The sequence below is a fragment of the Callionymus lyra genome, chromosome 6 (assembly GCF_982586985.1).
Source record: "Callionymus lyra chromosome 6, fCalLyr1.hap1.1, whole genome shotgun sequence".
Lineage (NCBI taxonomy): Eukaryota > Metazoa > Chordata > Actinopteri > Syngnathiformes > Callionymidae > Callionymus > Callionymus lyra.
In genome coordinates this window covers 14,338,959-14,354,602 of record NC_141823.1, presented here as the reverse complement: position 1 = coordinate 14,354,602, position 15,644 = coordinate 14,338,959, and the positions used below count along the sequence as shown (strand labels likewise).

Below are 15,644 nucleotides of genomic sequence, written 5' to 3'. Positions count from 1 at the left end.
GCGCTTTCCTGGCTACAAAAAAGTTTTTCTCAAATTTTATATAATGCCTTTTACACAAAAGAGAATGTGACCATTACTCACTTTAAACCTGAACACTTAACTATCAACTATATATCTTAATATTGTGACTTTTCTGACCCTTTGTAAAAAAAAAAAGTACATTTTTCGTTCTCTGGATTTTCAGAATTGAAAACCTATAAAGACTTTTTAAAAAACATAGCACAACTTCAGATGAAGATTCTAAAGACATGGTTTATGTAACAATGTTTTCTTCAACATAGTAAAAGGGGTTGAAACAACTGGGTTCGAAGACAAAAATCTTGAATGTGTATTGTTTTATTGTCATCGGTATGTTAGATAAGTGATAAAAAAAAAAAATCATGTTTAATAACAATGTTAGAAAAGCCGATGGCCTACTATTAATTCATGTTGGAATGAGACTTTTCAGAGTTAAATCTAAATCAAAAATCCACTTCTATATAAACCCTGCATTATGTTTTCCCTAAAAATATATATATAATATATCTGACTAACTAAAACAAGTCGGTACTTACGGACAATGCACTGATTCCCTCCAGTGAGTGTCTTCCAGCCTGGACAACAGTAAGCGTTGTTTCTTGATCCGCAAACATTTGGCCTACGAGGACACAGCATTAGAATATGAACAATACGGCCAACAAACAACTCAGTTTTCTTGCTACACTGGAATCTATTCACCCTCATTTTCAGAGTTATGCTGAGTGATATTCTACATCCATATTTGTAATTCCCATATTTGTGAGAGACTTCCCAATTTAGATGGACTATTTTTGGATAACACCACAAGTATTTAAAAAAGTACAGCTTTTCACCAAAACAAGTAAATTAGCTAAATGTTTAATTACATTGCATCAATGTGTTCCACTCACAGTAGATTGAGTAGAAGTTTGGCGGTTTCTATAGCAACACAAGTTCCTATTGATTAAGAAATTTAACTTTAACAAAGTTTCGATCAAAACAATTTTTAATCGCTCAAGGAAATCCATCAGTGCATAGAGAACATAAAACTACACAAGTACCCTTTAATAGAAGGACAATCCAGTCTATTGTAACGACATTTGAAAACAGTTTCATAGGCAGAATGTGGTTTTAAAATAGGGAGATGTGATGCAGTGTTGAGGTATTTTTGGTCTTCCTGACTTTTCTAGGCATCTCAAGAGGGTGGTGTGGGATCCGGGGGGCAAATAAACAAGGAAGAAGCTTGGCCCAAAAAAAACTGATGACGCCGTTCACCCAGCAGGACGTCCACACCGACTACATAGTGCCTCTGCCACCTACAGGTCTTCAAATCCCATGGCTTATCATCTACCTCCGTTGGTTTTAAAGTATATTCCACACAGATCCACCAGCTTCGAGCTATAAGATGCATTTTTACACAGGACAGTCAGCGTGACATTGCGTTCAGCCTCGATGTCCTTCCTGTCTCAGCAGATGTTTTGATAACTTCTCTTCTACTCTGTCAAATAAAACGCCAGAAGACGGTGAACGTTGAAGGGAGGACATAAGATGGCCATAATACGCTGTGTTTTGTCATCATGTTTCCTTTTGTTTTTGCTTCTGCCTCTCTCGTTCTCTCTCTCCCTCTCTCTCTCTCTCACACACACACACACACACACACAATAAACCTCTCCAGCAGTGACCCACTGTGTACAGCTGCAGATGTGATTTATCCACAAATGGGGTGTGGTGTTTTTTGGCTAGAAAACTAATTTATTTCTCTCTCTTTTCCTTCTCACTCGCTTTCTCTGCCACAGCCACACACGACCAACAGCCTTCTTTGTTAGCGTTTCATTTATTATTGAAGGCAGCAGGAATGTAATATTCTTGCCAATAGTTAATTACCACATTTTTCTTCCAACTTCCCATCACATTGAGTGTCAATCACGGTCTCAACTATTAAAGCTGCAGCATATTATTATGTCCTACGATGTCAACTGAAATCATGTGAAAACTACTTTAAGATGCTTAAGATTCTACTTTTCCATTAAATCACTTAATAACTCGCAACATTTGATAGAATTCAAAAAAATAAGTTTTTATACTGTGATCAATAGTTTGAAAAAAATACATTCATGAGGCTAAAGTAGCTGCTACTTTAAAAAATGTTAATACACTAAATATGATCATTTTCATGAATAAAAACTGAATAGTTTGCTTTACTTCCGTGGCCTCCTTTCCTGGACATCCCTGAGATGAAGTATGGGATTAAAATAGTTCCCAATGTTCTTTGTGACACATAAAAAAAAGTATGGTTTATACTTTTTTATTACCTGAGATAGTGACTAGATACAGGAATCCACCTAAGTAAGTAAGTCATTTTTATTTGTATAGCGCTTTTCCAGACCAGGGTCACAAAGCGCTTAAACAATCAAAACAATATTCAATAAAGTATATACTTTAAAGATCAAGATAAAACTGAGAACACAACAGGAGTTCCAGAAAATCAAGGAAAAGCCATTTGGGTCAACGTGAAAATGGATGCTTCAATAGTTAAAAAGTATTTTTTTAGTCAAAAAAAAAAGCAGAATTTTAGGGGTTAAAAAGTAAAACCGGGAACATGTGGGTTAATATCTGTGGTGATCTATTATCGTTACATCATAACCCAATTATTTTGTGATAATCCAACAATTAAGCTACCCTTAAAACATTGCTATTCAATGAAATAGATAATAGATGCTGGCTTCTGTAATATGCTGTCAAAAAAACTAATTTAATTGAATTTATTTGTCGTCGGTTGACTTTTAAACGTGCCTTTATCTTTACTAGTCAAGACACCTGTTGACCCCGAACATTAAAAAGTCTCTTTACCCTCTGAGAACGTCCGAGCCTCCTCTCCTCTTGGCTCTGCTGGCTCTGGAGTCGGTCTGCTTGGTGACCAGCTCGGTGTCGCCGGTGGAGTCCAGCGGCTCCGGGGCGTCCTGACAGTGGGCGAGCAGCGGCAGCAGGACCACCAGGACCACCAGCCGGCGTCCCCGCGGAGTGTCCTGCATCTCTGGAGCCGAGAAAGAAAAAACTCGTGCAAACCCTCTGCAGTTTGGAGTCAAAGCTGTGGAAACAACGAAAAAGTATTTTTATTTAAAAAAAAAAAGAGAGAAAAAGAAGGTGAAAAGTTGTCTAAAGTGTGGCGGGAACTGACCTTGTCTCCTGACCAGGAGAGTCGCCTGAGACCCGACAGAGGAATGCTGCTTCTTCTTCTTCTTTTTTTCTTCTTCTTCTTCTTCTTGCAGGTATGGCTGTACAAGTAAGTACGTGAGGAAGAAGTGCGATTTAAAAAAAAAGTCTCAAACTTGTCGATAAGCCGCTAAAAATAGATGCGCATGCTCGCGTGTGCAGTCCAGCAGAAGCGCATCAGTCGTGTGTTGACTCTGCGCACTAAAGTCTGACACATTCCAGATGATGAGGAACCGAGTGAGAGCTCCGTCACTGCAGACTTTTCCTCATCCCTGCTTTCTCAACTTTTCTTTTCTTTTTTTTTTTTTTTTTACTGATCTCGCGATACAAAAGCTTCGGTGAAAAAGAAAAAAAAAAGCCAGACTTGCTGTGTATCATGTGGCCATGACTTTCTTTTTCTTTCTTTTTTTTAACCCTTTCTCCTTAAATATTAGTCAAACTGATACTTTCTAATAATCGAATACTATATAAGTATAGATTATAATGTGCTTCTCTTATTGCATCAGTTATTTTCAAATAAATCAATAATTTATCCACGTTTTCAACTCAACTTTAACTGTGGGTTCAAATACTAGTTTAAAGTGCACTGACTCCTTCAAGAAACATCTTAAGACGTTTTTATTTGTTCAGGCTTTTCCTTGATTTTCTGGAACTCCTGTTGTGTTATCAGTATTATCTTGATCTTTAAAGTATATACTTTATTGAATATTGTTTTGATTGTTTAAGCGCTCTGTGACCCTGGTCTGGAAAAGCGCTATACAAATAAAAATTACTTACTTACTTACTAAAGCCTAAATGAAAGATGGTAAAGCAGATTTATGTTTGGGCTTTGATAAAGAAAAAAACTGTAAATTTGATGCGTATTTAATTGTATCAAATTGTGTATTTAATGTAACATTGAAATCCCAAAAGTAAATGTAAACACTAATACAACACAAATTAATAACAATTTGATCGTCTTGTAGGAATGAACCACTAGAAAAGAGACACACTATTAAATAAAATTCAACTAATAATACAGGAATCCTAAACCTAAAGACAGGCAAATGAGTAGCTAGCTAGAGGACAAAATAATGTTAAAAAAAACATTATTTAAAAAGTGTATCCTACGTTAGTTACAGCAAGCAGATGACAGACAGAAAAATAACTAGCTAGCTAAAGACAGATGTACAGCACAATATTAAATGTTACTATAACTAGTAATACAGATAATTTAATCAAAGTATCCAAAATTAGTCAACGACAAATAGAAATACTTAAGTTAGGTATGTATCTAGCTATATACATACCCAGAAATAATAAGAAATAAAACATTATTTAAAAAGTGGATACTGTGTGAGCTTACTAGCTAGGTATATATAGCAAGAGAAAGACAGGCAACATTCAATTAAATAATAAATAATTTTGACAATGTATCATAAGTTAGCTTGCTAGCCAATAGTACAACAAGCGGAAGACAGAAGAACAGACAGGAATATAAAGACCTAACTAGCTTAAGACAGACAGTTAACTAGCTAAAGACAGAGATACAGAACGATATTCAATATTACAAATAGTAATACATTAATTATTTCATCAAAGTATCCTAAGTTAGCTTGCTAGCTAGTTGTACAGCAAGCAGAAGACATAAAGACAGACAGGTATATAAAGACCTAGCTAGCTTAAGACAGACAGATAACTAGCTAGCTAAAGACAGAGATACAGCACAATATTAAATATTACAAATAGTAATACATATTATTTCATCAAAGTATCCTAAGTTAGCTTGCTAGCTAGTTGTACAACAAGCGGAAGACAGAAAGACAGACAGGTATATTAAGCCCTAGCTAGCCTAGATAACTATCTAGCTAAAGACAGAGATACAGCATGATATTAAATATTACAAATAGTAATACATTAATTATATCATCAAAATACTAACTTAGCTTGCTAGCTAGTTGTACAGCAAGTGGAAGACAAAAGACAGACAGGTATATTAAGACCTAGCTAGCCTAAGACAGACAGATAACTATCTAGCTAAAGACAGAGATACAGCATGATATTAAATATTACAAATAGTAATACATTAATTATATCATCAAAGTACTAACTTAGCTTGCTAGCTAGCTGTACAGCAAGCGGAAGACAGAAGGACAGACAGGTATATAAAGACCTAGCTAGCTTAAGACAGACAGATAACTAGCTAAAGAGAGAAATACAGCACAATATTAAATATTACAAATAGTAATACATTAATTATTGCATCAAAGTATCCTAAGTTAGCTTGCTAGCTAGCTGTACAGCAAGCGTACAACAGATATACTGGTGGATAGACATGTATCTAGTTTAAAGACCCCATTTTAAATAACACATTATTTAAACTAAATGAATTAGCTAGTAAGTTAGCTAGCTAGCCAAAGACACCCAAGCGAACACAACTAAATCTGTCAATGGGGTAACTGGGTTTTCTCTTCGCCACATTAACCAAGACTCAAGACTAATCTCATAAAAGAAACATTTCAATAAATGTACAAAAATGTTTCAGCGGTCAACGCCTCCGTAAAGAATTAAACCTTCAATTAAACCTTTCAAGATCCTGAGGTGACCGGAGAAACTGTCCAGACTAGCTTAAGGATTGACACGAATAGAAGGAAAAGAATCGGTGAAAAAATCCTAAAAACAGCCTGAAATTCTGCAGAAGTCGCTGAATCACAGCATCGAACAGCATGTGGTTATAGACTTCTGATTGGTTGTGACAAATACATTTGATATCGATAAAGATTTTCTATTATCCAAATTCTCTACCCTTGAATTACATCCTGTTAATATTTACACTGTGTCTGGTGTGAGTTTGGAGGAATTTGTCCAGTGCAGTGATAGTTTTCACACACACTGCTCCGTGTCTGTGGACACACCCTGCAAATAAAGAGGCGGCCCACCTCCAACCATTCCTCAATAATTCTTAAACCAGAAGAGATTCCTCCTCTCTTAATATGACACAGTCATTGCACCTTCAGTGAAACACTTTCAGCAGCTGCTAGAACCAGCATTTTCAAATCGAATCAAACTTTATTCGTCGTTAACTGACAAAACCCAACCCGTTTGCTTTATAAAAATGAAAATTTGAAACTGCCAAAAGCAAAGGAAAGGATTGATGACCTTTAAATAATTCCCTTCTGGATGCCACCCCAGGCCAAGGCCCCTAAGGGACCCCTTCAGTCAGAGGTATTGGCAGATTATAGCAGAATTACATCTTCTTTTTTTTTTGTATTAAAGATTCTAAATCCACTAATATTCTCTATTTAGGCAATAACCTTTGGTTCTTACTCTTAAAGAAATGGAGGCCTGAAACCAAATGTGTTTGTGGTATCCCTTGTGTTATCTCAGGGTCAAGGTGACCCGCAGGCGCGAAAAACAACCTCCACCACTGCATATGTACCATATACCTTGACCCAGAGACAACTCAAGGGATACCACAAACACATTTGTTTTCAGGCCTCCGGGTCACCTTGACCATGAGATAACACAAGGCATACCCCAAACACATTTGTCTTCAGGTCTCCGGTTTACCTTGACCCTGAGATAACACAAGGAATACCTCAAACAAGTTTGTCTTCAGGCCTCTGGTTCACCTTGACCCTGAGATAACACAAGGGATACCACAAACACATTTGTTTTCAGGCCTCCGGGTCACCTTGACCATGAGATAACACAAGGCATACCCCAAACACATTTGTCTTCAGGTCTCCGGTTTACCTTGACCCTGAGATAACACAAGGAATACCTCAAACAAGTTTGTCTTCAGGCCTCTGGTTCACCTTGACCCTGAGATAACACAAGGGATACCACAAACACATTTGTTTTCAGGCCTCCGGGTCACCTTGACCATGAGATAACACAAGGCATACCCCAAACACATTTGTCTTCAGGCCTCCGGTTTACCTTGACCCTGAGATAACACAAGGGATACCACAAACACATTTGTCTTCAGGCATCTGGGTCACCTTAACCCTAAGATAACACAAGGGATACCACAAACACATTTGTCTTCAGGCCTCCGGGCCACTTTGACCAAGGGTTTAAAGCCAATGACCTTATAAAAGAGTGTAATAAATACATTCATGAAAAAAAAAATAGAAAAGAATAAATGTAATTGAATAAATACATGAAAATAGTATTTAATACCAACAATATAATGAAATCAAAGTATATTCACATGACTCTGATCTCATGAGGTTCAAATACTGAGAGCTGGTGGCTCCACACCCTGACAGCATCTAGAAAAACTGTCTTGCGAGTTTAAAAACACGACCACTAGTGAGAGGCTTTTACTCCAGTTACGCTTTTTTTAAATTCCTACATCACCGAAGCATGTCACGGAGCGTGAAGATCGATTGGAAGGTTGACCTCCTGTCTAGGAGAGAGTTCAAGGTGAACTGGGTCAGTGACGGAAAACTATCCTGCATCTGAAAAAAATATCCTTATTTAACTCTTGTACGTTATTTTATCAACTCAAATTATTTCCATCTTCATGACAATATGAGCCGGACTTTTGAGTCAAATGATAAACAGCGGCCATCTTAAGAAAAAAACATAATTGAAAGGTTAAAGGTCAACTAATGTGTTGATTTAAGTGTGTCTTAAAGTGATCTTGGACCTCTCTTAAAACTACTTTTCCATTAAAATATATAATTTAGAAAATGTGCTTAAGCCCCGCCCACTGAAAACTCTGCTGTGAATGGTCAAGAATCGAGGTTTGTCACCACGCGTCATCAATCTCAGAAATCTCCACCTCTGAGGGACTCGTTGTATAAACAAAGAGTGCCATGATTACAGCTGGCTGGAGGAGGAGGAGTAGAGCCAATCTTACGTCATATGGGACTCGGCTCTCGTAACCTCTCATTTGACGAGAACTTCATAAAGTAATAAGTTCAGAACATGGTCATGATGAGGAACTCTCTGCATGAGAGGAAGACTTCAACATTTGAAACATGGGAGTGAGTCTGGAGAGTTTTCACAGTAGTTGCCCTTTAAAGGCGTCATGTTGTAACTGATGGAGACAGATAAGCAAAGGTAACGAGGCCCTGAACGCCTCATCTGGAAGTGTCACGCTGATGAGTCTTGTGTGCGGTGGTTTGGACTGTATTATCAGTCGAGGCTCTGACTGACACTCACATGGAGACGTCCAACTTTCGTGGAACTCAAACACAAACAAGTATCTTTCAAGAACGTCAACTGGGGAGCAACAGGAATGCAAACAAGTTGAATCACTCCCAGCTCAGAGAGTTTCCAACTTCCAGGATGACGTTTGTAGACGCCACAGTTGCTAGAGTCAGGAACGATCCTCCGACCTACTTTCATGTTTCCATTTAACTTCAATGCGTCAGCTTCAGTTATGGTACCTCGATATTTAAACTCGACATCATCGTTTAATGTGGAACACAAGTACCTGTCGATTATTGGATGTTAATATATAAATCAATATTAGGGGTGGGTGGGTGGGTGGATGGATGGATGGATGGATGGATGGATGGATGGATGGATGGATGGATGGATGGATGGATGGATGGATGGATGGATGGATGGATGGATGGATGGATGGATGGATGGATGGATGGATGGATGGATGGATGGATATATATATATATATGGATATATGGTTGGATGGATGGATGGATGTTTAGATATTTAGATGGATGGATGGATGGATGGATGGATGGATGGATGGATGGATGGATGGATGGATGGATGGATGGATGGATGGATGGATGGATGGATGGATGGATGGATGGATGGATGGATGGATGGATGGATGGATGGATGGATGGATGGATGGATGGATGGATGGATGGATATATATATATGGATATATGGTTGGATGGATGGATGGATGTTTAGATATTTAGATGGATGGATGGATGGATGGATGGATGGATGGATGGATGGATGGATGGATGGATGGATGGATGGATGGATGGATGGATGGATGGATGGATGGATGGATGGTTGGATGGATGGATGGATGAATGGATATATATATATATATATATATATATATATATATATATATATATATATATATATATATATATATATATATGGATATATGGATATATGGATGGATGGATGGATGGATGGATGGATGGATGGATGGATGGATGGATGAATGGATGTTTACATATTTAGATGGATGGATGGATGGATGAATGGATGTTTAGATATTTAGATGGATGGATAGATGGATGGATGGATGGAAAGGGACAAAGAACAAGAGATGGGTGTAAATACAACTAAAACAAAGTGAAGTAACAAGGAAAAGTATGTCATAACAAATACATTATAATAAAGCTAATAGAAAATGTTTCATTTTACAGTATTTTATTTGATGTTGAATACACTTTTTAAAAAGTTTATAATATATATTTAAATATAGAAGAAATGTCCAAAATATTAACATAAAAGTCATTTGAAGAGTTAAACCGGTAACAAATAAATAGTAATACAAACAAAATTAAATTAATTTAATTGATAAATGAGTTAGTTCACCACTGTCTGAAAGTTCTACATGATTAGTTTAACTCATGGGGGCCACATAAATACAGTGAAAGGTCCGCATGTGGTCCCCAGGACCCACTTCTTCTGGTGTCCCTTCATTTGTCTCCATGTGTCCAGTGTCTCACATGATAACGCTGTGACGAAGTGAAAAAAGTTACAGAAAAATATTGACTCAGTTGGTGCAACAACCTCAACTTTTTTTTTTACTCTTTTGTGTTTCGAGTTTGAAAACCCGTGACCCCTCGAGGCGACTCCGATGGTGTTCTCCAAAAAAGATATCGAGGTCACTGTCCCCGTCCTGACCCAGGTCTTTGCACAGCGGGAATCGAACTCCACACCACAAGTAAACAGTCATTAGTGCTGGCCCCGAGGCTGAGGAGCCACCATATGAAAATGAAACCGAGTCTCTGTCCTCAGCTCTACCTTTCGTAGACCGGACGTCATTTCCAGTGAGACGGTCGCCGTGGAGATGTGGCCCCCGTCCCCCCGTCCCCCCCCCGCCCCCGTCCGAGTCTTGGCTGAGACGCTTTATTTCACCGTGAGTTGACCAAAAAAGGTTGTTCCCTAAAATAGCCGGCGAGGTTTTGCTAAACAATAAACGAACGAGCCAAGAAGAGCCCGCCGTGTACAAACAGGACTTCAGGTGGTTCTGCTGGGCCCCCGGCGGCTCCGGGGTCTGACGGCTTGAAACCGTAGCGAGACTTTCTCACACACTGTGTTGTCTTTGGCTCCGGACGCCACGGTTCATTTCCTTTTGTCTTCTTGCAGCACGAGCGCTGCCAATATTAATGTGAAATATTTCTAGAAAAACCAGCAGAGCAGGAGAAGGAGCCTCTTTTTCATATTTCTCAGCGCCGTCCCCTCGACCCGCTTTTCTGGTACCGGCAACAACATGCGTGTCCTTTTTTTCATCATCATCGCCACCATATGGTCCTCGTCACACGGCGCGCCACATATTGGGTGCGAGGGCTTGGAGGACGAAAAAGTTGAAAACAACAAGCAGTAAAAACTTTGGGAATTCCCTTTTATTCTCCTCGAGTCATTAATGAAGACCTTTCACGATGATGTAGGAGCTCGTGAGGGACCTGAAGGATCCCAGCCCGTGATATCAGTCACATCTGACCCACCGAACCTCAGACGCCTGTTCAACGACTTTTCAACTCTTAATCTCAGAGACGGTCGGCTGGTGACAAGCGTTGACAAGACAAGGTTTGGCAGAACGTATCTGGCAGCTCCACGTGGCAGCGGGAGCTAAATCTGACGGGGTTTTTTTTAATTGTTTTCGGTCTCAGTTTACATCTCAGGGCAATTTAGAAGTCAGCAAGTCCGTCTGTGCAGGATCACCCTGAGCTGAGTTCACTACCATCTCAAGACATTCCACAGCCAGAGTAGCGATGTTCGTTAGATCATCTGCTTTCTAAGCAGCTTGGTTTTTGGTGGAGGTTTTCTTCTCTAGGATTGTTGAGGGTAAACATCTTGAAAGAAGCACATTTTTTCATCCCTGAGAGACCTGGGAGTTTGTGGGCGTGGTCGGCGATCCAGAGAGAGGGCGTGGCAGAGTTCGTCATGTGTCATGTACAACAAATGTGTGCGTAAGAACCTACACCAGTGGGTCAAACATGGATCAGTGACATCCTAATACTAAATGATTAAATTTAACATTTCAAATGTTGAAATGCTTTTATGTTGAATAAACAAAATCAATTATTTTTATATTGAATAAACAATATACATAAATGTTATATTGAAAAGCTTAATTTTTTTTAAAGTTTTTTTTTTTAAATAATTAAACGCACAAAATTGACACATAGAAGCTATTAATCTGGTAACAATATTTTAAGAAAATAAAGTTATTAATTGATTCAATTTTAATTTGTTGTGTTTTTAAACCAAGTATTATAACGTTGTTATAATCTACCAGGCTTATCCATTTACAAGTTTTAACCTTTGAACTATTACATTTAACCATTATAATCGTGTAATGGCACTGATGTACATTTACACCGAACTAAACAAACCAAAAATGAACTTTTGTCATAAAATAGAGGTTTAAAAATATATTTAAATTATAAATTTAACCAAAGAGGTTTCTTGGAAAGTCATAATGTTTGACATTTTCAAGCTCAAGAGGAAACACTAAAACATGTTAAATATGAAGCTACATATGGAGAAGTATGTTAAAATATTTGTAATTAAAAACAAACCTCAAATGACCCCCTGATTTCAACCTTCTTTCTTCTTTACAGACAAAAAAAAAACTCACCAAATTCTCTACTCTTGAGTCTGTGATAAACGACTTATCTCAGTCTCTTCTTCTATTCTAAGATTCAACCTCTAAGGATGAGTGTATCTTGTTTTTTAAACGCTGGTATTTGAGGACGACATGGAACCCAAAAGAGCGTTCACCCTCATATAATTGAAAACAACATGTTGTCACTACAAATCACCGAGTAGATTTTAAAAATCCTGCACAACAAAGATGAATCAATTTCCCTAGAGATTTGCTTAACTCCGGGTCGGTTCTCACAGTCTCCGAGACATGCGATGTTTTATACAACGAGAGAAGCCGCTGCCTGGACGCTCGCACGCGCTCACATGCACACCCGGCGCTGTATGTATTCATTCACATCACTCCCATGTCTCTCCACACGCAGCCATCGCCGGTTCCTGACTTGTGGGAACAGGAAATAGGTCGAGGGACAAAAAGCAATTTGTCTTCTTTTTTTTTTGCATTTGTTGCATTTGTTTACCGAGGACACATAAAAAAATTCTGGCTCCTCTTTAACTGCATCCACGGAAGAACACATGTGTCTCCATTGAACAAAAACAAGAGAGTTTTTTTCGGCGGACGAATGATTGTGCAAGTTGAGACACTTCCTGGTGCCTTTCATTGTTCCAGTTCACTTTCCTGTTGTTGATACCGGCCTTGACCTGACCTTCTATGCAGGTTCCTGAAAACCTTGAGTATATTCCTGGACCCGTCCAGGTCTGTGTAAGGAACACCCGGTGACCCAGATTCTTGACTTCAGCCTCGATTCTTTTAACAAGTTCTCTGTTCAACTCATGGTGAGAAATGTGTGATGAATAATTAAATAATAGTCGTTCATCTGCAAATTTAAAACATCTGGATCTGAATATAAAACGTTTTTTATGGCCGTTTCTTTGTCGTCTTCATGTCAAGAGCAATTTACAAAAACATATTTATTATGACTTCACTTGTGTGACTTATTATATTTAATGATTTCCATTAAATCAATTCTTCTTTTCTTCATTCTTGTTCCTTCTTTTACCCCCGAGCACCTCTGGGAATGTTTTGCCCTTTTGTTATCTCAGGGTCAAGGTGACACTCAGAGGCCTCGAAAACAAATGTGTTTGTGGTATCCCTTGTGTTGTCTCTGGGTCAAGGTGACCCGGAGGCCACGAAGACAAATGTGTTTGTGGTACCCCTTGTTTTATCTCAGGGTCAAGGTGAACAAGAGCCTCGAAAACAAATGTGTTTGTAAGTAAGTAAATCATTTATATTTATAAAGCGCTTAAACAATCAAAAAAATTAATACTCCAAAAATATATACTAAAAAGATCAAGATAACACCAAGAAAAACCTTGTATTGTTTCTGGGTCAGGGTGAACGACCTCCCTGGCTTTCAGAAATGCATATGCAGTGGTGGACGTCATTCATTTTGACCTAGAGAAAACACAAGGGATACCACAAACACCTTTGTTTTCGGGCCTTGAGGTCACTTGACCCTGAGATAACGAGGATTAAAAGAGGACACGCCTCAATAGGTCATTTCATGACTATCGTTTTTGCCAAAAATTACTACAATTTCTCTTCACAACAAGACAGTAGATTAAATCACTTAAACCCTTACAGGAGCCAAGATCTCAAGCAGGCAAGTTCCTACCACACACTTTCATTTATCTGCTCTTTTTGGTTGTTATACAGCTTAAGCCACAAATATGGATAATGGATCGACAATTTATTTTTCATTATATTCAACTGTAATATAATGAGAAGATATTCTTAAACGAAATGGTAGGATTGCTATCTTAGCTAGCGAGCTAGCATCAACAGTTCTGGTTTCAATCAGCAGGATTAAAATAAAATCTTACTTCATAAATCTCTACTAAAAACTAGTATAGATTTATGTCTTAAATAATTGATTGTACTAGACATATTGTGAGGGGAAGGAATGGCCCAAATGTAATTTTAAACTCCACTCACATTGCAGAATATTGTTAAGACTTGGACGAGATTCATCCAAAAAACTATAACCCGGAACGCCCCGGTTTGAGGGAAGTTCTTCTTCCAGGCTCTCACGTTTTTTCTTTAACTTTCTCTCTCAACGTTACCTTAGCTGAACCTTCAGCTACCGGTCACCCCTCGATCTGTTACCAAAATCCACTCTCCGGGAGTAACCCAAGAACCCGACAACAAGGACCGTTGAGCAACGTCTACGGTTGGTCGACTGAGGTGAACGTGCAGGAGAACCTCACAGCGGTGACATCACTGGACGCTCCTCACGGACGCCAGTTGGCAGATCATTATCATTTACGCCGTCAGAGTCGGTGGCAGCAGCTCAGACTGGATCTGTAATAATCATAGTCCACTGCCCAGACCATCACCCCCTCGCTCCCCCTCGCTCCCCCCTTTCAAAACAGCCCGATCAGGCGGTGAATGAAAGTTTCTGGGATTAGCTCCTGCGAATTACCAAAGGAAGAAGTGAGTAATGTTTTTTACTGAACAACCTGAGTCACAGAATAGAAATCTTAGATTTCTCTTTCCAGTGAAAGTGACACAGAGAAGCAATGAGAGAGTAAATGTATCCATCAGTACATCGATCAACAACACTCTAATGCAGGGGTGGGCAATTATAATTCTTCAAGGGCCACATTAAAGTCTGTAAACGTTGTTAGGGGCCGTCAAGCAAAAAGAAAGAAGAAAAGAAATCCCTAAATAAAAGGACATATGTCTTTTGACATTTATTAGACATATGTCTTTGACAAATGTGACATTTATTAAGATAAATAAGCTGCAATTGTATTCTTGTATATACAAGTTTTTTTCATAATATTTCTTCAACTAACTTAAAAAAAATGTTTTCAGGGATTAATATATACTCGAAAAATTAGACACCAAAAGGAGGGAAAAAGTGTTCTAATAATATATAATAATATAATAAGTGTTATGTGAAAAAGTAAATGAATAATAAATAAAAAATACACTTTTTAATGCATTAGAACCATTTATACATGATCAAACATTGACATTACAAGGGCCGCGTAAATACAGTCAAAGGGCCTGCATGTGGCCCCCAGGTCTGCTCTAATGATAACACAATACAATCAATAAAGTACATTTCTATGACTGAAGTTCTTGACCTGGAACCACCATAGCTCTTAAAATCTTACGTAGCAACCCCAAAAAAAAGCATGAAGTGAATTTACTCTCGTATTATTTCATTTTTATACTGTGTAATGTCACCACAACAAATGATTGTGTTACGTTTACAACACTGGAAATAACAGTTTTTGATTCTGATTTTAAGTGATTTGAATGGGTTATTATCCATTATAAATCTGTAATTTATGAAGTCAGGTTTTCATTTTTCTGGCTCATTCTGTAGGCAGATGTGCGGCGGTTAGAGGCCATACAAGTGAACGATTCAACCCTTAAAACCACCCTTGATCCAGATGGATAATCCATTCCTTGTTTTATCATCAATTTTCTCCGCAATTAATATTGAAATACATTCAACAGTATTTGATACATTCGATTAAAGGCGAACAATCACATAACCTACTTGGCAGATGTAACAATGGAACAACACTGACTTGGATGCAACACTTCTCAAAACGCACTAAAACAGTTAACAATACAAGAGCCAAAACGTTGAAAT

At 38.3% G+C, this 15,644-nt stretch overlaps 1 protein-coding gene across 1 annotated transcript in view; it reads right to left on the bottom strand.

Annotated features, from left to right (window-relative positions):
* Nucleotides 1-3,455, bottom strand: part of fbn1 (fibrillin 1) — a 52,395-nt gene extending 48,940 nt beyond the window's left edge. Inside the window, exons 1-3 of the mRNA XM_087793792.1 lie at nt 3,176-3,455; nt 2,848-3,085; nt 555-637 (exon numbers count right to left, since the gene is read on the bottom strand). Of these exons, the coding sequence (XP_087649918.1) occupies nt 555-637; nt 2,848-3,029 (265 nt within the window). The 5' untranslated portion in view covers nt 3,030-3,085; nt 3,176-3,455. The remainder of the gene's footprint in view (nt 1-554; nt 638-2,847; nt 3,086-3,175) is intronic.
* Nucleotides 3,456-15,644: the final 12,189 nt, after the last annotated feature.